Here is a 25,700-nt window from a genome sequence, read left to right on the forward strand (position 1 = left end):
CTGGGCGGGGCCGGGGAGGAGAGTTGCTAACTTCCAGCCAATCAGAGGGCTCCCCGGCCCCGGGACCCCCGCCCACCCCGGGACCCCCGCCCACCCCGACCTGTCGGGCAGGTCCCACCGACCCGACCCTCTCCCCCCCGCCACCGTCGGGGACAGCCGGGATCAGCGAAAACTGATCTAGCCCCGGCTCCTCCACTTGTCAATCGAACAATGGTATTTATTGAACCCTAACTATGTGCAGAGCCCCGTATTAAGCGCTCGGGAGGGTCCAATGCCACAAAATTAGCAGACACTTTCCCTGCCCGGAACGTTGTCCGCTGTGTGACTTTAGGCAAGCCACTTGAATTCTCCGGGCCTCAGTTATCTCACCTGTAAAATGGGAATTAAGACTGTGAACCGCACGTGGGACACAGACTGACCAACCCTGATTAGCTTGTATCTGCCCCAGCGCTTGGTACGGCATGGTGTAATGATAATGTTGGTATCTGTTAAGCGCTTACTATGTGCAGAGCACTGTTCTAAGCGCTGGGGGAGATACAGGGTAATCAGGTTGTCCCACGTGAGGCTCACAGTCTTCATCCCCATTTGACAGATGAGGCCACTGAGGTACTGAGAAGTGAAGTGACTTGCCCACAGTCACACAGCTGACAAGTGGCAGATCCTGGATTCGAACCCATGACCTCTGACTCCCAAGCCCGGGCTCTTTCCACTGAGCCACACTGCTTCATAGAGCACTGGCCTGGGAGTCAAAAGGCACGGGTTCTAATCCCGACTCTGCCACCACACGTCTGTTGGGTGACCTTGGGCGAGTTGCTTCATTTCTCTGTGTCTCAATTATCTCATCTGTAAAATGGGGATTCAAACTGGGAGCCCCACGGGGGACAGGGACTATGTCCAACCTGATTTGCCTGTATCCACCGCAGCACTTAGTACAGTGCTTGGCACACAGTACGCGCTTAACGGATACCATCGTTATTATTACAGTCTGTTTTGTCTTATGCTGACGAGTCATCTCCGACCGAGAGCGACGCCACGGACACATCGATCCCAGAACCCCCCCGCCTGCATCTGCAATCATTCCGGTAGTGTGACCATAGAGTTTTCCTCATAAAAATCCGGAAGTGGTTTACCATCGCCTCCTTCCACGCAGTCGACTTGAGTTTCCGCCCTCGACTCTCCCCATGCCGCTGCTGCCCAGCACGGGGGAGTTTTGATTTGTAGCAGGTGGCCTGCCACTTGCTAGCCACTGCCCAAGCTAAGAATGGAATGCGCAGGCCTCTGCTTGACTCTCCCTCCCGTAGTCAAGACTGGTGGAATCCTGGAAACTCTCCAGGTGGGACCCTGAGAGTGGATTATTACAGTGTCTGACACATACTGCGCAGAGACTGTCACTGTCTATTGTTGTATTGTACTTTCCCAAGCACTTAGTACAAAACACAGTAAGCACTCAATAAATACGATTGAATTAATTGAATAAATGAATTGATTAATTAATACCATTTAAAAGGGAAGGAGCGCTGAGCCCAGAGAGGCCACTGGACCAAGGAATGCGAGGGTCCGGGAAGAGAGGACTGATCCTGAGGCTACAGAATTGATTCTAGAATTCATCTGGGAATAATAATTAATAATAATTAGGGTATTTGTTAAACGCTTATTTTGTGCCAGGCACCATACTAAATGCTGGGGCGGATACAAACAAGTCGGGTTGGACACAGTTCCTTGTCCCATGTGGGGCTCACAGTCTCAATTCCCAATTTACAGATGAGGTAACTGAGGCACAGAGGAGTTAACTGATTTGCCCAAGGTCACGCAGTGGACAAGTGGCGGAGCCGGCATTAGAACCCATGGCCTTGGAGACCCCAAGAACCAGGCAGGACCTGGAAGGACGAGCCTCCAGGCAGGGGAGCAGCCAGAGAGACTGCCGGGAGGGCAGACCAAAGAGGAACCAGAATCGGAACTCAGGTGCCTGGCCCCAGCTTGCACTCCTTCCTCCTTCATGGGAGGAAGGGCCAAGGAGCTGGGCGGGGGGGGGGGGGAGGTCATCCTGTCCTTTTGCCCCCACCCTTCTCCCTTCTTGTGGCTCTGGCGTGCGGTTCTGGGATAGGCTGGGAAGATAATAATAATAATAATCAATAATAATTATGGTTTTTGTCCTGAACTAAGCGCTGGGGTGGATACAAAGCAAATCGCCCTGTCCCTCATGGAGCTCACAGCTTCCGTCCTCATTTTACAGATGAGGTCACCGAGGCTCAGGGAAGTGAAGTGATTTGCCCAAGGTCACAGAGCCGAAGTGGCAGAGTGAGAATTAGAACCCAGGACCTTCTGACTCCCAGGCCCGTGCCCTATTCGCTGGGCCGTGTTGCTTCCATGGAGACAAGCAGGGGGCTCTGCTGACTCGCTCGTTGGCCTCCATTAGCCCTGCCAGGGTGGGGAGGGTGAGGGGCTACTTAAACCCAGGCATCTGAGGTCACACAGACCCCTGTGTCCAGGCCCTCCCACCCCCATCCCTTCCCCTCCCCCAACCGGCTCCTCAGCATTACTCTTCCCAGAATCAATCATTCCATAAATCAATCAACAGCATTTACAGGCAGTCTCCACTTTAGGATGCAATGGGTTCTTGAAAACTCCATCCAAGTTGAAATATTTTAAGTGGGAGTCCATTTCGCCTAGGTCAGACATTTCGTTTTTATCAAAATGACCCGGAACTGGGGTCTCGATCAATTCTAGATGAGTGATAGTGCTACAAATCGCGTCAGAGAGGTTCCATGACAGGGTAGGCGATTTTCATTTCAACAGAAGGGGTAGTGTTTGTTAAGTACTTACAGTGTATCAGGCACTGTACTAAGCGCTGGGGTGGATACAAGCAAATCGGGTTGGACACAGTCCCTGTTCCACTCGGGGCTCACAATCCCCATTTTACAGATGAGGTGACTGAGGCCTAGAGAAGGGAAGTGATTTGCCCAAGGTCACACAGCAGACAAGTGGTGGAGCCAGGATTAGAACCCAGCACCTTCTGACTCCCAGGCCCAGGCGCTATCCATTACACCATGCTATTTAAAATGGACAGGCCCGTTCTCCCTGGTGACTCCCCTTGGCAAGCAGATGATCCCCCCCAAGCCAAAAGTTTTTCCCAGTGGACCCCTCCCCTGTGGGGAGACAGCTTGGTCTAGTGGAAATAGCCTGGGCTTGGGAGTGAGAGGACCTGGGCTTTAATCTCCGTTCTGGCCCCTTGTCTTCTGTGTGACCTTGGGCAAATCACTTTACTCCTCTGTCTCTCAATCATTGCTATTTTTCAGGTATTTATTTAATCAACCTTGATGTGGATTCAACCCTCCCTCAGCCCCACAGAATTTCATACATATCTAGAATTGATTTTCATATCTTTCTCCCCACTCCAGACTGTAAGTTCCTCGTGGGCCGGGGACACGTCTACCAACTCTGTTATATTGTGCTCTCCCAAGTGCTCTGCACAGAGTAAGTGCTTAATAAATACGCTTGACATTGATTGAATGCTTATTGTCTAAGTGCTTGGGAGAGAACAATACAAGGAGCTTCCTTATCTACAAATGAAGTTAAATACCTGTTCCCCCTCCCTTTATGGGTCCAATGTGGGATAGGAACTGTGTTCATTCAATCATATTTATTGAGAGCTTACTGTGTTCAGAGCACTGTACTAAACGCTTGGGGGAGTACAATACAATAAACAGACACATCCCCTGCCCACAACCAGTTGTTTGTTGCTCAATTGTACTTTCCAAACGTTTAGAACAGTGCTCTGCATACAGTCAGCACTCAATAAATACGATTGAATGAATGAGTGAGCCCACAGTCTAGAGTGGGGAAGACAGACATCAATAGGGCAAGCTGCTACTCTTGTACTTGAAGTCACTATCATAATCAGTAGTACTTATTAAGCACTTACTCTGTGTAGAGCACTGTGCCCAGCTCTAGAGAGGGTACAATATGACAGAGTTGGGAGACACGTTCTCTGCCTATAACAAGCTTAAGTACCAGGAAGACTTTCATCACTCCAGGGTGAGTTAGGTGGGTGGCTAGAAGTAGTGTGGCCTAGTGGAAAGAGCCCAGGTCTGGGAGTCAGAGGACCTTGGTTCTAATCCCGGTTCTGCCAGTTGCTTGCCATGTGACCTTCGGCAAGTCACTTAACTTCTCTGTGCCTCAGTTTCCTCATCCCTAAAATAGGGATTAAATCTTCTTCCCTTCCATTAAGACTATGAGCCCCAAGTGGGGCAGAGACTGTGTCCAATCGGATTATCTTGTAACAGCGCTTAGAACAGCACTTGAGGGGTAGTAAGTAAAATTAACAAATACCATAAAAAAAAGGGAGGGGGATGGATAGAGAAGTATGGCCTAGTGGATAGCACACGGGCCTGGGAGTCAGAAGGTCATGGGTTCTAATCTTAGCTCTGCTTCTGCCACTTACCTTGGGCAAATCACTTCTCTGTGCCTCAGCTACCTCACCTGTAAAATGGGGATTGAGACTACGAGCCCCACGTGGGACAGGGACTGTGTCAACCCAATTTGCTTGTATCCACCCCAGAGCTTAATACAGTGCCTGTCACATAATAAATAATCATTGGTATTTGTTAGGCATTTACTACGTGCCAGGGTGGATAAGTTACTAAGCAGTGGGGTGGATACAAGCAAATCAGGTTGGAGACGGTCTCTGTCCCAAGTGGGGCTCACAGTCTCCATTCCCCTTTCACAGATGAGGTAACTGAGGCCCAGAGAAGTTAGGAAGTGACTTGCCCAAGGTCACACAGCAGATAAGTGGTGGAGATGGAATTAGGACCCATGACCTTCTAATTCTTGGGCCCACCCTCTATCCACTACGCCATGCTACTTCTATCCCATCATTATTATTATTACTAGGACGGCGACGGTCGTGAGAGAGTTAAGTTCCCAGGGAGACCCCCCCTCCCTACCGGTCCTCCCCTTCCCCAACGTTGTGCCCCAGAGGTGCCCGGCAGGTGGCAGCAGCATCCTGAAAGGCCGGTCCAGGGCCGGGCTGGGTGGCAGAGAGAGGAGACCACCCCACTTCGTCCAGCCCCCCACGCCCAGACCGGGCTGAGGCCGGCAGGGAGGAGCGCAGCATCTGCTAGGACTCCTCGGAGACCCTCCATTCCGCCCGCCATGACCATCAACACTCTCCACCAGGGAGGCTGCTACAAGGTCCAGATGCCATGCCTGACCAAGGTAAGGGCAGCCCAGCCTCTGCCCTCTGGGCCCTGGCTAGAGAGGGGGTGCTCGAGGCCTGGGCTGGGATTATGGCTGGGCTGAGCTCGGGGCCAGCGTCGCCTTCTGCACTTGAGTGGGGGCTGGCCACTTGGACAACTCTGTGCTGGATGTTGGCTGGGCGGGGCGGGACCTTTCCCTTTCCCCACTGTTCACGTCCCTGGGAAAAGAGGTTCCTTTGCGTGTCATTTGCATTTATTTTCCTATCTCCCTTGAGTGCCCCATCCTGTTGCCCGGTTTCTTCCCATCCAGCAGCCATGGGACTTGGCAGGTCACCAGGCCGAGCCTGACTGGGCTTCCCGAGGGGCTGTGAGGGAGGGGGCGGTGGGTCTAGAGGCGCCCCTTCCTCACCCATGTCACCGGTTTGGGGCAAGGGAGATGCCACCCTGACCCTCTGCCCTGGGTCCATCTGCAGTGTTGGGGTGTTTGGGGAAGCGGAGGCTGGAAGGGGGCCCTGCCTGCTCCTCATCCACCGTCCACCCACTCCCTGTCCGCCTGTCTGTCTGCCCACCTCTTGAGAGCCCCGAGGGGTGACCGGCACACTCGCACTTGGCATTTGGGGAACTTGAGGAGAAAGGGTCCCTCAATTGATGGTGGCTGAGTGTTTGTGTGTATGTGTGTGTGAGAAAGAGCATTCACAAGATCACAGCATGTCTTGTAAATTAATAATAATAATTCTGGTATTTGTTAAGCGCTTACTATGTGCCAGACACTGTACTGAGTGCTGGGGTGGATACAAGCAAATTGGATTGGACACAGTCGCCATCCCAAGTGGGGCTCACAGTCTCAATCCTCATTTTACAGATGAGGTCACTGAGGCAAAGAGAAGTGAAGTGACTTGTCCAAGGTGACACAGCAGACAAGTGGCAGAATGGGATTAGAACCCAGGACCTTCTGACTCCTAGGCCCGGTCTCTATTCAGTGTGCTTTGCTGCTTCCTCACAAATGAGCGTCTGTGTGCTCGTTTGTGGGGGGTTCATATGCGTATCTGCCTCGTGTGTGTGGGGGGGAATGTTTGGGAATGAGGGCTGTTGTGTGAGTGTTTGTGTGTGCCTGTTTGTGATGATCCATGAGTGGCATTAGCCCTCGCCCGAGTCCCGCCACAGAACAGGCTCTGGGTGGGATTGAGCAGGCTGCACAGGCTTGGGCCCTGAAGGGGGTCTCGGGTCTGGGTTTGTGCTGGATGTTTGGGATGTTTGTGTAAGGAGTTTGGGAGCAAGGTTGGAGGACCAGGGGAAGGTGCTCAGAGTCCTGTGGATATTAAAGTAATTGTTGTTCAAAATAAGTAGCAGCCTGGTGTAGTGGATAGAGCACAGGCCTGGAAATCAGAAGATCAGGGGTTCTAATTCTGGCTCCGCCACTCATCTGCCTTGTGACTCTGGGCAGTTCACTTCACTTCTCTGTCTCAGTTACCTCATCTGGAAAATGGGGATTGAATCTGTGAGCCCCACGTGAGACACAGTCCAACCCAATTTGCTTGTATTCATCTCAGTGGGTAGTAAACTGCCCAATGCATAGTAAGCGCTTAAATGCCATAATTATAGAGAAGCAGTATGGCCTAGTGGATAGAGCATGGGCCCAGAGGTCAGAAGGATCTGCTTTGTAATCTCGGCTCCGCCACATGACTGTTGCGTGACCTTGAGCAAGTCACTGCACTTCTCTAGGGCTCCGTTACCTCATCTGCAAAATGGGGATTAAGACTGTGAACCCCATTTGGGACAGGGATGCTCTCCAACCTGATTCACTTGTATCTACCTCAGTGCTTAGAAGAGTGCTTGACACATAGTAAATGCTTAACAAATACCATTATTATCATATTTATTATTATTACTGACATCTCCAGGGGAGGGGGGAGGCGAGTCTCCGGGCTGGGCAGGTGTGGGTAGAAGTAGAAGGGATGGATGAGTGACCCCTGGGCTGGGCTGGGCTGGACGGGGAAGACTGCAGCCTGCAGGATCCTCCCCTCTGCCTCCCCAGATGGAACGTGTGGTAATGGGCATGCAGGATCCACACACGGGCATCCTGATGCGGAACCAGCGGCTGCTGATCACGGTCATCCCCCACGCCATGACGGGTGAGGGGGCTCCTGCCAGGACTCGAGGAGATGGGAGGGAGGGGGTCCCCTCTCCCCAAACAGCGGATGCCCCTCCCTTGGACCTCCAAGGGGGATTGTTGCCACCCCTCCTTCCCCCCACTTCCCACCCCCCTGGACTCAGCATCACCTGCCACTTGCTAGGTACTGTGCTGGACACCTCCCATTTTAAATAGCTGTGCTGAGCCCCTACAGTGTTCAGGACGTTGGGCTGGAGTCTCCAGGGGGTCTGAGAGAGGGAGTACAGGAAGGGATGCCTGGCTTCCAGCAGCTTCTAGACCAGCAATCAATTAATGGTATTTATTGGGCTCTTATTATGTGCAGAGCACTGAGCTAAACTCCTGGAAGAGTCCAATTCAAAAGAGTTGGTAGATAAGTTCCCTGCCCACCAAGAGCTTGGAGTTCAGTGGATTTTACAATCTGGTGCCCGCTGGCATCTGCTCCTCTTATTCAACTCTGCTTTAGGGTGAAACCGGAGCCTGGTGTGGGGAGGGGAGGAATCTTGGGGGGCGGCAATGAAGGGCAGGAGCCTGGGGGTCATGAACTTGTTGTGTGGGGGGGCAGGAATCTGGGAAGCAAGAATCTGGGGGACAGGAGCCTGGGGAAAGAGCCTACCGAGGCAGGAACCCGAGTAGGAGAAATCTGGGAGGGGAGGAATCTGGAGGGCAAGGAATCGGGTCGGGGACACAACTTGAGGGTCAGGAATCTTGGGGGGGCAAGAGGCTGGGGTGGGGGTAGAAGCCTGGGGGCAAGAGGCTGGGGGGGGAGGAATCTTTGGGGCAAGAGGCTGGGGGAAGGGGGAACAGAAGCCTGGAGGGCAAGAGGGGGTGGGGGCAGAAGCCTGGGGGACAGGAAATTTGAGGGCAGGAATCGGGTTGTGGGAGGAACTTGAGGGTTAGGAATTTGGAGGGCAGAAATCTAGGGGGATGGTGGGGGAGGGGGCAGGGGGCGAAGAGCCCTGATCTCCTGGGTCCCCCCAGCCCAGCCCAGCCCAGTCCAGCCTGTTAGCTGCTCCTCCCCCTCCCTCCTTCCATTCCCCCCTCTTCCCCGTCCCCATCCAATCCATCCCCCTCCCTGGCCAGACTCCTCCAATAATGGGTTTGGCCATCAATTATGCATCAAGTGCAGGTTCCGGGTGGAGGGGGATGGGGAGAGGGGCGCGGGATCGGGCTGGCGAAGGCTGCTTCTCCCTGGGCAGAGGTGGGGAAGCCCCCCTTCCCCAAAACACCCCTCCCCCGCCATCCACCCCTCCCCACCCTCAGCCCTGCCCCGGGCTCAGTCATGCCCAACCCCTCCGCTCCACCCCCCGACTGATGTTTGTCCACCCCCCCCGGCCCCTCCCTCACAGGTAATGACATCGTGGACTGGCTGATCCAGAAGTTCTCCATCTCGGAGGAAGGTGAGAGGGAGCCCCGGCTGACCCCCGCTGACCCCGGCCTCCCCCTGCCCCTCCCAGCCCGCTCTGGACTTCTGCCGTGGGGTAGTGCCCGCCACCCCTCCCTCATCAGATTTTGCCCCAGGCAGGGGGTGGTAGAGCCTCCCCCCTTGTGCCCCTGGAGCCTCCGGGACAGCCTCAGGTGCTGCCCTCACATAGGGGCAATGGCATGGGCACAGAGGACGCCGAGCCCGTCAGTCCTTAGAGGGGCACGAGGGGCCAGAGCGTGGAGAAGGAGTGTGGGCGATGCTGCCTGGCTTCAGTGCGGTGGGGTTAATCAGGGTGGGCTTTCTGGAAGAGATGACCTTGTCCCGGGAGGTGAGGAAGGGGGCACAGGGAGGAAAGGGGCTGCATCCCCATGCTCGTGGGCTGAGGTCCTGCAGGGCCCTCCTGGGGTAGGAGTTTTGGTGTGGGAGATGTAGGGAAAAAGTGGTCCCTTGGGCACTGGAGGGAAGGCGCAGGAGGCCTTCCAGTCTTTTCCTGGAATTTCCCAACTTCTGGCGGGGTTCCCAGCAGAGGAGAAGCAGGTGGGGCACCCCTCGCCCTCTCTTCTGCCCCCTCCCCACCAGACTCCAGCCTGCTCCCCCTGCCCTTCCTGGAGGGCAAAGATGCCACCGTGGAAGAGCGGTTCAAGCTGTTTTTTCTCCCCATGCCAACATGGCCCCCACCTCACCTTTGCCCTTTTCCCTCACCCTTCCCTTCTCTTCCCCTCCTCCTCCCATTTCCACCCTGCCAGAATGTGTTTGCAGTTCCGCTAAGGACGCGAGCTCCATCGGAAAGTAGGGAGCAGCCGTCCTCGGCCTGCCTTGTCTTGCAGCAGGCAGGACTGAAGCTAGAATTGGGAGGGGCTTACTCTTGGGTAGTCAGAATCGGGGTCTGCTCGGGACAAGGGTGTGGAGGAATGAACTCTGAGGTTTGCCCGGACCCTGGAGGTTCGTGAGGAGCAGCAGGCTCAGCCCAAGAGTTTGACTCCGGCTAAAGACCCGGTGGGCTTCCCCTTACTCTCTCTTTTGGCTCATCCTGGCAGCGAGAGGATGGAGCCCGAGTCAGAAGGTCCCAGGAGAGCCGAATAACTGAAACAGAGGAGGCTTGCAGCAGGAGGGAGGGTAGGAAGACTGGAGGAGGGCCAGAGGCTGCAGGGAGGGCACGGTTGGGGCTGAAGGGGAAGAGGCCACAGGGTCGCCAGAAAGGGTGCCCATTGCCCTCGCCCCGGCTCCTGAGTCTCCCCCACCACAGAGTCCCTGCACCTGGGCAACCTCATTGTCAAATATGGCTACATCTACCCGCTGAAAGACCCTCAGAGCCTGGTCCTCCGAGCCGATGAATCCCCCTACCGGTTCCAGGTGAGCACCGGGTGCAGGGTGAGGTGCCTTGCCCCCTTCCCCACTAGGCAGGTGGCCTGGGAGAGGACCTGGGTTCTAATCCTGACCCCATCGCTTGCACTCTGTGTGACCCTGGACAAGTCATTTCAACGTGGCCCAGTAGATAGAGCACAGGCCTGAGAGAAGCTAACGAGTTCTAAGTCCGGCTTCGCCACATGTCTGCTGTGGGACCTTGGGCAAGTCACTTCACTTCACGGCGCTTAGTACAGTGCCTGGCACATAGAAAGCGCTTAACGAATACCACAATTATTTCACTTCTGTGCCCCCCATTTCCTCCTCAGTAAAATGGGGACTCAATACCTGTTCTCCCTCATACTTAGAATATCAACCGTGGTTGGGGCAGGAACTGTGTCCAATCTGAATACTTTGTGTCCACCCCAGGGCTTAGTACAGTGCTTGGCACATACTAAGCATTTAACAGATACCATAATTATTAATATTATTAGCAAGGCCAGGAGCAGCCGGGTGGAACACCCGGCTAATGAATGATGTGGACTCCCCATCTCAGACAGGGATGGTGGAGCAGAGGGAGGAGGATGGAGAGGACGGACTGCACCCCAGGAAGGTTGGCAGGGGCTGACACCCATCAGTGAGCGGATGTCAACTCCCAAATACGGCTTGGAAAAGTCCGACTTTCCCAGTCTGTCCCAGAAGCCTTGCATGGTCAAGGTGGGAGGAAGACAAGGCTGCTCCCAGCTTAAGGGGGGAGACAAGATAGGCTTTACTAAGTGTCTGGGAGAGGATTACAGAATTAAAAGACCCAAACCCCTCCCTCCCTCAGGGAGTTTAGTCTCATCGGAGACAGACATATAAGAGCTTAGGACAGTGCCCACCACTTAAAACTGCTTTGCACATAGTAAGCACTTGACAAATGCCATTATTATTATTATTATTATTATAAGAAACCCAAAGCACGCAGGACCGACACACACACACACACACACACACTCTTTCTCTCTCTCTCACTCCTCTCATTATTCTGGCATTACAAACTATGTTCCAGGCTTCCCCATCAGTCTTATGGGAGAACTAGATCAACCAATCATATTTATTAAGCATTTACACTAAATGCTTGGGAGAGGATAATGCAACAGAGTGGGCAGAGACATTCCCTGCCCACAGGGACCGCTGCGGGGCTGAGGGTGGGATGAATAAAGAATGCAAATCCAAGTCAATCAGTCGTATTTATTGAGCGCTTACTGTATGCAAGGGTGAGTGGGAGGGAGAGGGAGGAGGGAAGATGAAGGGTTTAGTTGAGGGAGGCCCTTAATAAGGGGTTCAGCGGTGGAGAGAGCGGTGGTCTGTTGGATACCAAGGGGGAGGGAGTCCCAGGCCAGAAGTGGGACAGGAGGAAAAGATAATGCAAAGATGGATGTGTGAATTATAACAGAGCTGAGTTCGAAAGTGGAGGAGGGGACGCAGGGCAAGCATCCCTTAGGACCCTCCTGTCGAAGATGGCAGATTCCTCAGGTCTGAGAATCTGTGGGAAGACTAAGTTCGTCTCTAGACTGCAAGCCTGTTGTGGGCAGGGAATGTGCCTACCAGCTCCGTTATATTGTCCTCTCCCAAGGACTTAGAACAGAACTCTGCAGACAATAAGCGCTCATTATGTCCCATTGACTGATTGAAGAGATGGACTCTAGTTTTAATGGTTTGCCCAGTGCCAGATGCCTGTACTTGTTCCCTCCCGTTTTGCCCAGGTGCTGGGGCTCAGAGCCCAAAGGAGGCCACCAGCAGGGCTGCTGCCCATTGCCAGGCACTTTTCTTTCCATGCAGGACCCCTTACTAGCCCAAGTGACCACAGCCCAGTGCTGTAATACCTTGACCCAGCAGGGTGTTGCCTTGGTAGCTTCTGTGGCCTTGGCTGCACCCATTAGCCAGTTGGTTTTCTGAATACCCCCTGGGCCTGTCCACCTCGCAAACCCCGCCCCCCCAAGGAGGATCTTCACTCAGAAACTTTAATAATAATAGTAATTATGGTATTTGTTAAGTGCTTACTATGTGCCAGGTGGTGTTCTAAGTGCTGTGGTGAATACAAGCAAATCAGGTTGGACACAGTCCTTGTCCCATATGGGGCTCACAGTCTCGATCCCCATTTTACAGGTGAGGTAACTGAGGCACAGAGAAGTTAAGTGACTTGTCCAAGGTTACGCAGAAGGCAGGAATAGAGCCTGAGCCTTCATTACTGATGGTACAGTCTGGGGAGGAAGGGGGAGCCAAGACCAGGACCCAGGTCTCCGGATCCCCAGAGTCGGTTTCTTTCTGTTCATTCAATTGTTTGTTCAGTCGTATTCCTTGAGCACTTACTGGGTGCAGAGTACTGCGGTTTGGGGCTGGGAGAAGGGGATCCCATCCGGTGGGTTCTCTTTGACCTGTGTTTTGTCCCACCCCAACTTCCCCCGGACCCCCCTCTCTCCTCCAGACACCCTACTTCTGGATGAGCACCAAGTGGCCGGCGGCTGAGCTGGACTACGGTGAGCCAGACGGGGTGGGGCTCTCCCCCGGGGGGCTGCAGACCTTTAAGACAAGTGGACCTGTCCCCCTCCCTGGCCCACTGGGAGCTCCTGGGCCTCACCGCAGCCCCAGTTATGTGGTCAGTCAGTTAATCGTATTTATTGAGCACTTACTGTGTGCACAGCACTGTTTAAGCACTTGGGAGACAATACAAAAAGATAACAGATACATTCCCTGCCCACAGGGAATATACAGTCTAGAGGAGGGGAACAGGCATCAATAAAAATAAATTACAGATGTGGACGTAAGTGCTGTGGGGGTAGGAGGGGGAGATGAATGAAGGGAGCAGGACAGGGTGACACAGAAGAGAGTGGGAGAAGAGGAAATGAGGGCTTAGTCAGGGAAGGTCTCTTGGAGATGTGCTTTCAGTGAGGCTGGGGGTCGCGTGGGGCAGGGAGAATAATTGGTCTCCTGGCAACAGACCCTGGGCCCTACTGGCCCAATGCCTCACTGAGAGGGGTGGTCTTTTTCCCAATCAATCAATCAATCGAATTGATTCACTGATTGAGAGGGGCAGTAATTCTCCATTTTAGCCATCTACCTGACCAAGAAGAATATACGCAAACAGGGAGACCTGGTGGACCATGAGAAGGTAAGAGGGGATTCAGCCCCCCAGTGGATGGCACCTCCCTGAGGGAGGAGAGTCAGGAGAAAGGCATGGCGGGGGGAGGGGGGAATGGCCTCAGTGCACCCAAAGAGAGGTGGGTGGAGAAACACATGGCCTCAACTCCCAAGGGGGAGAAGGGGAGCTGAAGGGCCTGAAGAAGCAGAGGAAGGGGGCCAGCCAGGAACCGGGGAAGATTGAGGTGGGCAGAAATCGCTCAGAACCCCCTTCTGAGGCAGGACGAAAGGCACCATATGCCTCTCTCCCACGACACTGGCAGGATCAGCTTTTCTGAGTCTCCGCAGGGCCGCTGGGTGGGGTGGGGGAGGGTGCTCAGCTCAGTACTGCCCACTAAGTGCTCCGGCCTGGGACCAAAGCAGGTGGATTTGAGCAGATTTCTCTTCGCCTCCTGTGCATTTCAGGATTATTATAATCGGCTGCACAAGAAGATCAACCACACGTGGGACTTTGTGGTGATGCAGGCCCGGGAACAGCTGAGGTGATGCCCTCCCCCAGCCCAGCCCCAGGTCTTCCCTGCCCTGCCCCAGTCCAAGCCCCACCCCCACCCCCATCCCAGGTCCTCCCTGCCCTACCCCAGGCCTGTCTCAGGTCTTCCCTGTCCTGCCCCAACCCTGGCCACGACCCTCTCTGCCCTGGACCAGCTCTGCCCGCTCTCCGGTCTTCTTTGCCCCATTCCCAGCCCCTCCTCCGGTCCTCTCTGCAAATCTCCCCATGAGCCAAGGGAATTTCATTCAGGTTCGAGAATTCTTTCCGCCTTGGTCATTGCCGGGCTGGTGAGGGGTTTGGTTTCTAGAGAGACAAGCAGCGTCTGCAGTGGCTCAGCCGTGGGGTAGGAGCAGGGCAGCCTGGTCCTCCCCGCCCCTCTCCTTAGGGTTCTTATGCCCCCCACCTTCATGGGCACCACACTGGGCTCTGCCCCGGAAAGGTGCCGGGAGCTGGTGGCCCAGTTGGGGAAGAGAGCGTCCCCTGCTGAGGAAACCTTGGGTGTGTGTGGGGGGGGGGGAAGCTACACTGGCCAGGGTTCTCTCGGGAGCGTGGGGTGTGGGCAGCGGAGGCTCTGCCGCGGGCCCCTTTGGCTGCCTGCCCTGGAATCCTGGGAGGCCTTGGAGCCCGGCGCTCGGTCCGGCTGGAGCCGGGAGTCTGTCCTTGCCGTAAACACTCAAGGAAGACTGGAGCAGGAGCCGAGCAGGCCCCCACCGCCCATCCGCCCTCCCATCCACTTACCCCAGCCGGCTCCCGCTGCCCAAGGGGATGTGGGTTGGCGGGAGGAAGGGGCCGGACCATTGCCAGAGGTCTGCGGTGACCGGGATGCGGCCAGCTCAGGGGCGAGCCGGAGACCCACGGGGGCAGGGGCCATCAGGCCTGAGGGGTCTCCTGGGCCTCCAGGACAGCTCTGACATCGGGATGGGGTTGGGTTGGGTGGCCGGGCCTTTTCTTGGGGTGTTCTGGGAGACGGAGCGGTAGATGCCCGGGGGCAGGGCTGGATGGCTGCCTGGCCAGCTGCTCCCTGGGCTGGGGCCTGCCTCGAGAAGCCAGGCCTTGGGTATTTTTAGCTCTCTGCTGAAACTAATCCGTATTTATCTCAGCTCTGCTCTCCCACAGCCCCTGCCCCACGCTGTGATAAACAAGTCATTCGTTCATTCAATCCTATATATTGAGCGCTTAGTGGTAGGAGAACACTTTACTATGCACTTGGGAGATCGAGTTTAAATCCCAGCTCTACCACTTAGTAGTAATCATAACAATGGTACTTGCTAAGCACTTACTCCGCCAAGCAGTGCAGGGCTAGATACAAGTTAATCGGATTGGACATAGTCCCCATCCCACTTTGGCCCCACACTCTTAATCCCCCTTTTTTACAGATGAGGAACCGAAGCACAGAGAAGTTAAGTAACTTGCCCAAGTTCAAACAGCAGACAAGCGGTGGAGCCAGGATTAGAAACCATGACCTTCTGACTTCCAGGCTTGTGCTCCATCCATTACACCATGCTGCTTCTCAGGCACTTGCCTGCTGTGTGAACTTGAGCAAGTTGATTCACTTCTCTGGGCCTCAGTTCCCTCATCTGTAAAATGGGGATTGAGACTGCGAGCCCCAAGTGGGACAGGAACTGTGTCCAACCTGATTTGCTTGCATCCACCCCAGCATTTAGAACAGTGCTCAGCACTTAGTAGGAGCTTAACAAATGCCACAATTACTATTGTTATTATTAAGAAACTAATCCATTTAATCTAGCATCTAACCTGATTTAGCATCTGGGGACCTAGGGGAGAAAGGAAGGAAATTGAAGGATGGGGATCACTGTAGGGGAACCTCCCCCTCACACCACAACCCGCTCCGGTCTCTCAAGCCCCAGAGTTACTTTGAGCCATCCAGGCCCTGTCTCCTTCACAGGGCCACGAAGCAGCGCCGGAAAGGGGAGCGAATAGTCATTGAGTGCCAGGAGCAGGCCTACTGGCTGGTCAACAGGCCCCCGGTGAGTGTTAACGCCCAGCCCACTGTGTCCCTCTCCACTCCCTCTACGGCGTAGTTCAGTTCAAACCGCGGGATGACCAGAGTTTTGGGGCTCCCCTTCTGCCCTTCCCACATGGCGAGGGGGCCATCCTAAATAAGAAGGCTTATTCTCTGAGGGCAGAACGAGAGGCCCCCGGGAAGTGGAAGGAAGATTCTTTGCAGCAAGCAGGAATAGGTTAGACAGAAGAGAAGCAGTGTGGCCTATTGGCTAAAACATGGGACCTAGGTTCTAATGCCAGCTTTGCCGCTTTCCTGGCGTGTGACCTCTCAGTTCCCTCATCTGTAAAATGGGGATTAAGACAGGGAGCCCTATGTGGGATGGGACTTTGTCCCACCCGATTACTTTGCATCTGCTCCAGCACTTAGTAGAGTGCCTGGCACATATGAAGTGCTTAACGAATATCACAACTATCATTATTATTATTATTGTCGTCAGAACCATCTGTGAAGGTGAGGGGAACGTACTGGGGCTCTTGAGGGGTGATTGGGGGTGTCCAAGAGGGGAAGTAGGTTTGTTCTCAGCCTGATGGGGGAATGTCCCCTAACTTCCACCTTCCTGCCACAGCCTCCAAGATCCCGGGACTTCTCTGCCTATCTCTTCCACATCCAACCTCAGCACTGAGGGAGACGAAGGGCGGCAGAAACCCCTCAGACCAAGTCCCCACCCTAATTCCCCTCCAATTCTGCCCCCTCCCCAGGTTCACACTGCTCCTGCCCAGCTCATATGGTTCTCCATTCTGGCACAGGAAATGAGATGGGAAGGACAGGGCATCGGGGGGAGGGAGGATTTGACTTCTTGATCTGGATTGATCCTTAATGGGATTGAGTGCCAAGCCCTTTCTGCCCCTTCCTCCCCATTGGCTCCCAGCCCTAGAAACTGCTGGACTGGAGCTGGCCTGATGGCGGGCAAACTCCAGGCAGAGGCACTAAGCCCACCTTGCTTGGGCAAGTCTCTCTCTACCCAGTTTGGTACAGCCTGGTGTTCTCCTCGAAGCAGCACAGCATAATGGATAGAGTACGGGCCTGGGAGTCAGAAGGTCATGGGTTCTAATCTCTGCTCCACTACTTGTCTGCTGTGTGACCATTGTTAAGTCACTTCTCTGTGTCTCAGTTACCTCACCTGTAAAATGGGGAGACTGTGAGCCCCACATGGGTCAGGGACTGTGTCCAACCTGATTTACCTGTATCCACCCCAGCGCTTAGTACAGTGCCTGGCACATAGTAAGCACTTAACAAAACCACATTATTATTACGATTAGGATGGCGGGGGACAGGGAGGGCTGGGACACCTCCAAGCCCGGTCCTTCCTCGCCCCTTTCTGGACCCTTTGGGCTGGGGAGATTGACCCATGCAAACCCACAGTCTGGGGACTCTCTGAGACCACAACTCTCAGCAGCACGAGGGGCAGCAGCACATGACTCCCCCCAACCCACAAGTTCCTGGGTCTGACCAATAAAAAAGTAGGTGCCAGGATGAGTTCGGGACCAAGTCACATACCCCGTTTACGGGGGAGTCGGGGGGCTACGACAGGCGGACGGGTCATCACTCTGTGTCGCTGGCCTGCCCCCTCCCACCATATTATAATAACTGTGGTACTTGTTAAGAGCTAACTATGCGCCAAGCACTGTTCTAAGCTCTGGGTCGATACAAGTTTAGCAGGTCGGACACAGTCCCTGTTCCACATGGGGCTCACATTCTTAATCTCCATTTTACAGATGAGGTGACTGAGGCACAGAGAAGTGAAGTGACTTGCCCAAGGTCACACAGCAAACATGTGGGTGAAGTGGGATTAAAACCCAGGTCCTTCTCACTTCCAGACCCGTGCTCTACCTATTAAGCTATGCGGCTTCTCATACCCTAGGCTGACAGGAAACGAGGTGAAGGGTGTCAGTCAGAGGGCCCCAGCTCCCCCACCCGCCACGGGGAAGCGGCATGGAGTAGTGGCTAGAGAACGGGCCTGGGAGTCAGAAGGTCTTGAGTTCTAATCCCGGCTCTCCCACTTGTCTGCTGTGTGGCCTTGGGCAAGTCACTTCGCTTCTCTGGGCCTCAGTTACCCCATCTGTAAAATGGGGATTAAGATTGTGAGCCTCGAGAGGGACGGGGACTGTGTCCAACCTGATTTTCTGGTATCCACCCCAGGGCTTAATACAGTGCCTGGCACAGAGTAAGCACTAAAATACCACGATTATTAATATTATTATTATAGAATGGGGACTCTGCCCCCCCCCGCCCCCCACCAAGCAGAGCCGCAAACCCACTCCCATGCTCCCTCTGCTGGAGCCCAGAGGAACTGCAGCCCAGGAGCCAAAACTCATTCATTCATTCAACAGTATTTATTGAGCGCTTACTATGTGCAGAGCACTGTACTAAGCGCTTGGAATGTACATCATCAGGAGCTGGTGAAGTCAGTCAGCCAACAGTCCTTAACGAGGGCTTACTATGTGCTGAGCACTGTACTACACGCTTGGGAGAGAACAGTAGAACAATAAGCACAGGAACTGCTGCCCCGGAGCCAAAACTCCGCCAGGAGCTGGTGAAGTCATTCGTTCCATCGTATTAATTGAGCGCTTACTACAGTGCAGAGCACTGTAGTAAGTGCATGGGAGAGGCAATATAACAATAAACAGACACGTTCCCTGACCACAAGGAGCTGGTGGAGCCGTGGCTGAGGCCCTGGGAAAGGGTCCAGCCCTCCAACGTGGTGGGAGGGGCAGCCTCTGGCAATGGGATCCGGGACCCTCACTCCTCTTCCCTTGCAGCCCGGAACCTTGAGTGTGTTGGACACCGGCCCAGAGAGGGGGAACTGCCAAACCGGTTGGGTGCACGTGGTAAGGGTGGTGCCCACCCCGGCTTGCCTACCTGCCTGTCTCTGGGAGATGAGGGTCTCGGTTTGGGCCCATGGCCTCACCTTACCCACTTGGGCCCCAGCAGCCTTTCCCGCCCCCACCTTCCATCCGGCTGCTGTGGCCCTAAAATGCACCTAAGGCTGTGGAATGGGAAACGGGAAGCCCATCTAGTATTCTGCTCCACGAAGTCTGCCCTCCTCTGCATCAGGTCAAAGGGCGCAGTCCCCCACCTCTGCCTCACCGGACCCCTCCCCCTTACTGGCCTCCTGGGGAGTGCCGGGGGTCTGGGTACTGGGGGAAAGGGCAGACAGGCAAGCAGACACACTAATTCTCGCCCTGCTCCACCCACGGGGTGGAGATGGAGAGCTCAGAACTGGCAAAGCAGGGGCTGAAACTGCAGCAGGAGGGATTTAGGTCAGACTTAAAGGACATTCTGACGGCAAGGGTCACTGGTGGGGAGAGGAAACGGGGAGGTTCTACCAGAAGAAAACCCAGCGAGATTTGGGCGTCCCTGATTCGAGAAGGTCCAGCTAATCTTTGCCGGCCCCCATCCCTGCTCAGCCTAGCGGGTACCTGAGCATGCCAGGGGGTACCTGGGGCATGCCCATCTCTTGCCAGTGCCCTTGGTGGCCTACACTTGGCTTGTGACCCTTGTCCCCAAGGTTGGGGATGGGTTGTCTGTGCCACCCCTCAGGGCCCTGCATGGCAGCTCTTGGCCTGCACCCTTAGTACAATGCTCTGCACACAATAAAGACCAACGTTTGATTAATCTAATGACATGACACCACAAGCAGGGGTTGGAGTCAGCCCCTTTCTCCTTTCCCTACGTGGCACTAACCTATCTGCCCGACAAGCCATCCCGGGCATTTCTCTGTTCCCCAGGTTCCCTCCCCTAAATAAGAGGGTGGGCCACTCCCCTCCGACCCTGGGGGGCCTGGCGTGGGGAGGCTATGAGGTCCCCAATGGCCCATCCCTGAGAGGGGCAGAAGCCTCCTGCCTTAGGGAGCTGGGGTCACTGATCAGGAGGCAGGGGTCTTCTCTCTGAAGGCCCCACCCCCGGGACCCAGACCGCTCTGAGCCTTAGTCCCTGGTAGCTGGTTGCCCGCAGATCAAGGGGCATAGCTGGGGGATGTAGAGAGTATCCCTGGCTTACCCTCTTGGCATCTTCCCCCTTCGCCAACTCCTGCTGGGATCTGCCTCCTTGGCCACTTCTTTCCAGAACAAGAGCAGGGATTTCTACAAGCAGGAGGTGAGTGCAGGGGGTCTGTGCCCCCAGCCCCAGGGAGGGTGAGGAGAGGCAATGCCATCGGACCGGAAGGGCAGGGGGCTGGAGACAGGGTGAGGATGGGTCCGGTGGCACTGGAGGCAGGGGTGGGGATTCCAGGGGCGGGGTGCCCGGGAGCCCGAGGGCCAGGGCTGACAGGACACCAGACTCTGCCCCTGGGCCCAGATCGAATACTGCCAGAAGGCCATGGGGAGAACGCGCATGAAATCGTCCATCTGCCTGGAAGGGTGAGTCCCCCATCTGCCCTGCAACTCTGAGGCTGCCAAACTCCCCTGAGGATAGTGGGTCATAGTGGGGACAGCCACTGGAGCATCATCCACACTCCCCTGTAGCTTCCATCCACTGGGAGCTCTTCACGACCGCTCTGCCTTAGCCCGCAGAGCTCCCCGCTGCCACTGAAGGCCTCCCCCTGAGGTGGGCTGGAAGTGGGCTATGACTGGAGACAGACCTGGGTCAGAAGGCCACCCCCTCCCCGCCCACCAGGCACTGCTCCCTGAGCCTGGCAGGACGACGCTGATCCTGATCCACTGGTGATGGTGGTGGACACAGGAGGGTCGGTGGGTGGGCCAGTGGGTGGGGAGAGACATCTGTCTCTGGGGCCACGGTTGTCTGATTGGGGTTGAGGAGGAGGGGGAGCCTTGGTCTGAGATCTAAGCCCAGGTCTGGAACCCATCAAACATCTACTGTGTGTGGAGCCCTGTTCTTAGCCCTTGGGAGAGCGCGATAGAGGAAGACGACTCCATCCCTGCCCTGCATAAGCAGGTGGAAATTCGGGCAGAAGGGGGCTCCCCTGGTTCCCTTGCCAGCCGCAGCTGCCGTTCTGTCCCTCCCCTACACTGTATCCTGTCTCTGGCCTGGAACTCCCTCCCCTTTCATATCCTACTCGCTCCACTTTCAAAGGCCCATCTCCTCCAAGAGACCTTGCCCGACTAAGCCCTCATTTCCTCTTCTCCCATTCCCTTCTGTGTCGCCCTGGCACTTGGATTTGTAACCTTTGTTCACTCCTCCCTCCTCCCCACAGCACTTTGTAAGTATCCTTTATTTATTTCTACTCATGTCTGTCTCCCACTCTAGACTGTGAGCTCTTTGTGGGCAGGGAATACATCTATCAACACTGCACTCTCCCAAGCGCTTAGTCGAGTGCTCTGTACCCAGTAAGTGCTTGATATATATATAAAATTGATTGGGAGGCTGGCCCTTCCATCCTCCTCCCCGTCCGCCTCTTCCCGGCCCAGGTACCTCAAGTTCAACGAGCAGTACATGCCCCACGATCCCATCATGTCTGGCTGCCTTCCCAGCAATCCCTGGATCACGGACGATGCCACCTACTGGGCCATGAATGCGCCCGTGTAAGCTGAGGCTCGGCTGGGCACAGGAGGTGGGTGGCGGGAGCGCAGGCAGGGTTGGGGGGGGTATCGGCTCCCTCCCCCCCACCTCTCCTCTGCCCCCAGGGTGCCCAAGCCGACCAAGCTGCGGGTGGAACGGTGGGCTTTCGGCTTCAGGGAGCTCCTGGGAGACCCGCTGGGACGTTGCCAGCTCATGGAGTTTCTCAAGAAGGAGTTCAGCGGTGAGGAAACCCGGCCCTCCCCACCACGTCTCCCCCGTCCCCCATTCAGCCCAAGACCTCGGAGGGGGAAGGCGGGGGACACGAGGGGCAGGTCGGTCATCCCCAACCCCTCCAGGACCCAGGGTCGCACGTCGGTGGATGACAGGATTCCCCGTGGGTCAGGCTTGTCCGCCCCACCAGGCCAGGCCATTGGCACAACTACCGGGCAGTCCCGTGGTGGGCGCGGGGGCCTGGCCGCCCGGTAACCCCCGGCCCTTCCCCCGCGGCGGCTAGCTGAGAACCTGATCTTCTGGGAAGCCTGCGAGGAGCTGCGCTATGGCAAGCAGGCCAGGATTGCCGAGACTGTGGACTCGGTGTACCGGTGAGCCGACCGGGCTGGGGGCGAAGGGGGACCACCGAGACACATCGGGCAGACACCTCTATCCCGCTGCCGCAGAGCAGTTGCCCATCCCCTCCCGGGTGCAGAGGCACGGATGGTGGGGGCACAAGGCAGGCGATGGCTCCCACAGCTCTCTGGGCCGGACCCGCTCACCCCAAGGCTTCTGAGAGGATTCGAGTTTCCCAGCGGGGCTGAATAGGCCCCAAATGACAACTATGCAGCCTGTCCTTCGAAGCCCATCCTTTCCCGGCCCTTTGCCACCTTATGATCGCTGCCCTCTTTTCCCCCCCCCCCCCAACAGCTTGCACCTCTACTCAAGGTAAAGGGCTGGGGCCCCGACCTTCTCTAATCTCCACTCCAGAGAGCAGCCGTTCCAGCCCCCAGGGAACTACCCCTCCTGGGGGCTCCACCAGTCCTGCCAGGCGGGGCTGGACAGGGCACCAAATGCCACTGAGGAAAGGCCAATCCTGGGGAACAATCCGGATGCCTACGTTCTAACCTGCGCCATGCCCTGAGGCTTCTTCTCTGGGCTTAGAATAACAGTAGTATACGTTAAGCACTTACTATATAATAATAACTACGACGACGGTACTTGTTAAGCGCTTAATATGCTCCAAGCGCTGTTCTATGTGCTGGGGGGGATACAAGATTATCAGGTTGTCCCAGGTGGGGCTCACAGTCTTCATCCCCATTTTCCAGATGAGGTAACTGAGGCACCGAGAAGTGAAATGACTCACCCAAAGTCACACATCTGACAAGTGGCAGAGTCGGGATTATAACCCACAACCTCTCACTCTTAAACCTATGCTCTTTCCACTAAGCCATTTGCCAGAGACTGTACTAAACACGAGGGTACGATACAAATGCTGAATTGTTCTTTCCAAGCACTTAGTACAGTGCTCTGCCACAGTAAGCGCTCAAAAAATATGACTGAATGAAAAATAATCAGATTAGCCACCTCCCCTTTACAACATGGGCTCACAGTTTAAATGAGAGGGAAAATGGGTATTTAATTCCCATTCTTCAGATGAGGAAACCAGCTCAGACAAGTGACTTGCCCAAGGTCACACAGCAGGCAGGTTGCAGACTTGGGATTAGAACCCAGGTCCCCTGAGTCTCAGACTCTTTCCTCTATGCCCCACTGCCTGAACCACGTCCTCTGTCACCCTGTCCCAATTCCCCTCTGTCTCCTCTTCCAGCCCAATCTCGGTCCAGGTTGAGCAAGGGGCAATGAACTGCTGAAATTCCCGGCACTAAGGCAGGATTGTGGACTTGTTGACCTCTCAAGGGCCCTGGAGGCGAGGGCAGAGCCAGAAGCAGAGAGGAAGAGGGGTGGGGTGGAGGCAGGAGGGACCAAAGTGCACACACCCAACTTTCCAGCAAGGTTTCCGAGGGCCCCCGGATAGCACCCTGCCTCTCCGACACCTGCCCCAAGACACCAATTTTCCCATTGGCCTTGTGCCCACGGGGAGGACGTGCCCCCCGGCCCGGAACTAAAACACCACGTCCAGGGCAGAGCAAATTTGGGGTCAGGCCACGTCAACAGTTCATCCCCGCCCTCTCCCAGGAAAGCAAGTTCCCCCGGGGTCCCCCCAAAGGGGCTCAGGCCGATCCCTCTGAAAGATGAGCAAGATCCGCTCCCTTCTCCCCTTCCCCTTCTGGGGTCCAGGAAATTCCTTGCGCCTGGGGCCACGCGCTGGGTAAATATCGACAGCCGCACAATGGAGAGAACCCTAGAAGGAATCCAGCGCCCACATCGCTACGTCATGGATGACGCTCAGATGCACATTTACATGCTCATGAAAAAGGTGGGTGCCCCCCTCCGAGGCCGGCATACACCCTCACATAGGTTCTCCTTCCCGACCTCGGGTAGGACTCCCTCCCTCACCCCACCCCAAATCGCAGGGGAGGAAACTGAGTCTCAGGGAAGGTAGGCGACTGGCTCAAGGCCCCACAGCAGGCCAACTGGCAGAGCCTGGACTAGAGCCCAGCTTTCTGGGCGACACCTCCAAGCTCACCCCACGAGGCAGTAAGTTTTTTGCCGTGAGCGCGGAGTCCTACCCCACCCCGCTGCCCCTCCCCTCTGCCCAACCCAGACTCTCGTCGCCCGTGCAAGCCCACGCTCTCTTCCAGGACTCGTATCCCAGGTTCCTCAAATCTGAGATGTACAAGACCCTCCTGGCCGATGCCGTCATCCCCCCAGAGGCAAAGAAACGGTGAGGCCTGGGCTTGAGGGACCCACTTGGCTCATTTCTGCTCTGAGGTGGGGTGAGGGCAGCACCCATCAGCTGGGCGTCTGGGGACCCACGACGAGCTCCATCAGGTGGCTCTCACCATCTGCCATTCTCCTTGGCCATCTTAGTTCCCGCCGAGGTCTACGGGGAAATGGGTCTCCCCCAGCTGGGAACTGTGGCCCCTCGAGATCACTGACCTGTCCTCACCACGAGGGGAAGTGAGCCCATGATGGGGAGCCCAGGGCAGGAGTTGTAGCGAAGGGTCACTCTGCCCTCCTCCCACCCTGCGCCCAGCCCTGGGCCTGGATCATGCACCCCCGGGATGTCGGGGAGCTGGGCCTGCCTGCCAGTCTGCCCAGCCCCCAGCACCCCTCCTCTTGCCCACAGAGTGTTCCCGTTCATGAGGAAACCGCGTTATTCCAGCCCCAGCCCGGCTCTGTTCCTGCCCACGGGGGAGCAGGAGGACAGCAGGAGCGAGGGCCCTGCTGCTCCACCCAACGCACAGAAGGAAAGTTAAGGCTCTTGGGCCTCCCCTTGACCCCTTCCCACCACCCCCAAAAGATGGAACCCGGTGGAGGGCCAAGTGGAGGAGGGAGATGCCTGGTAGCACCATCACACTTCTTCCCGCCACCCTCAGGGTCCTCGAAGAGGGCAACTGATACCCCCCGGGATGGCAAGCCCCCTGTCTCCACTCCCCTAAGCTGCAGTGGCTGGCCTGGGCTGGCAGGGGGTTCACAGGCATTTGGAGTCACCCGCTGCTCTCCTCGCTGCCCAAGCCTGCGGCTCCAGGGCCAGGCACTGCTGAGGGTCCTGACGCTACAGTCTGGCATAGGCCAGCCCCTCTCCCGGGCACAGTGAAGTGGGAATCCTCTGCTGTCTTTCCTACCCCCGACTGCATTCTCTCCCCATTCCAGCCTGCCTCCTCCCTCTTAGCAGATGCCTGGACCCATATATGTGAACACTCATGATCACTTGCCGATAGCACGCACACACCCCCAAACAAACACGCTCACTCAGCAGCCATCACCCTGGCTAAGAGCCTCATGCCGCTCCTCGTCAGGAAGAAGGGTGCTGCTCAACCCCATGGGAGAGAACCCCTCTCCCTGCACTGAAAAGGATGGAAGCCACTTCTCTGACCACCCCTGATGGGGGGGAGGGCGGGAGAGGACCCTTCCTGCTACTGGACCCTCTGCCGAACCCACTGATGCCCACCCAGCCAACCTGCCTCCCCGACATCCTGAGAGGCAGGTGGCTGATTTGGCATGCCTGGGGCAAGTGTCTGGGTGGGGTGAGTACAACCTCGCTCCTGCCCCTAAAAGGTCAGAGAGCATCCAGCGGTCCTGCGGGCATACAGAGGGAAGGGGGCCAAGGGGTCCCAAATCCCGCTTCCTTTCTTCAGATCCCTCTGGAGGGGATGGGGTCTCAGGTGACGGTAAGGGAGAAAAGATGTTGAGCCGGGTTGAGCCCGCCCCCGTGGCAACCCCTCTGCAAGCTGCTTTAACTCCTAGGCCTTTCCTCTTCCCTCTCCCCAGCAGATTGTGTGATTAAAGACGGCAACCTCCAGCTCTAATAATAA

The 25,700-nt window shown here is 56.0% G+C and overlaps 1 protein-coding gene across 1 annotated transcript; it reads left to right on the forward strand.

Annotated features, from left to right (window-relative positions):
- The first annotated feature begins 7,230 nt into the window (after positions 1-7,230).
- Positions 7,231-25,700, forward strand: RGS11 (regulator of G protein signaling 11). Its single transcript, XM_029049263.2, has 16 exons — positions 7,231-7,327; positions 8,694-8,744; positions 10,017-10,123; positions 12,585-12,636; positions 13,210-13,268; positions 13,703-13,779; positions 15,694-15,775; positions 18,573-18,641; positions 19,879-19,908; positions 20,110-20,171; positions 21,180-21,293; positions 21,396-21,511; positions 21,785-21,872; positions 23,560-23,698; positions 24,024-24,106; positions 24,512-25,700. The coding sequence occupies exons 1-16, from the start codon at positions 7,231-7,233 to the stop codon at positions 24,639-24,641; spliced, it is 1,356 nt and encodes a 451-aa protein (XP_028905096.2). The 3' UTR covers positions 24,642-25,700.

This window comes from Ornithorhynchus anatinus, chromosome 21 (genome assembly GCF_004115215.2).
Source record: "Ornithorhynchus anatinus isolate Pmale09 chromosome 21, mOrnAna1.pri.v4, whole genome shotgun sequence".
NCBI classification, from domain to species: Eukaryota; Metazoa; Chordata; class Mammalia; order Monotremata; family Ornithorhynchidae; genus Ornithorhynchus; species Ornithorhynchus anatinus.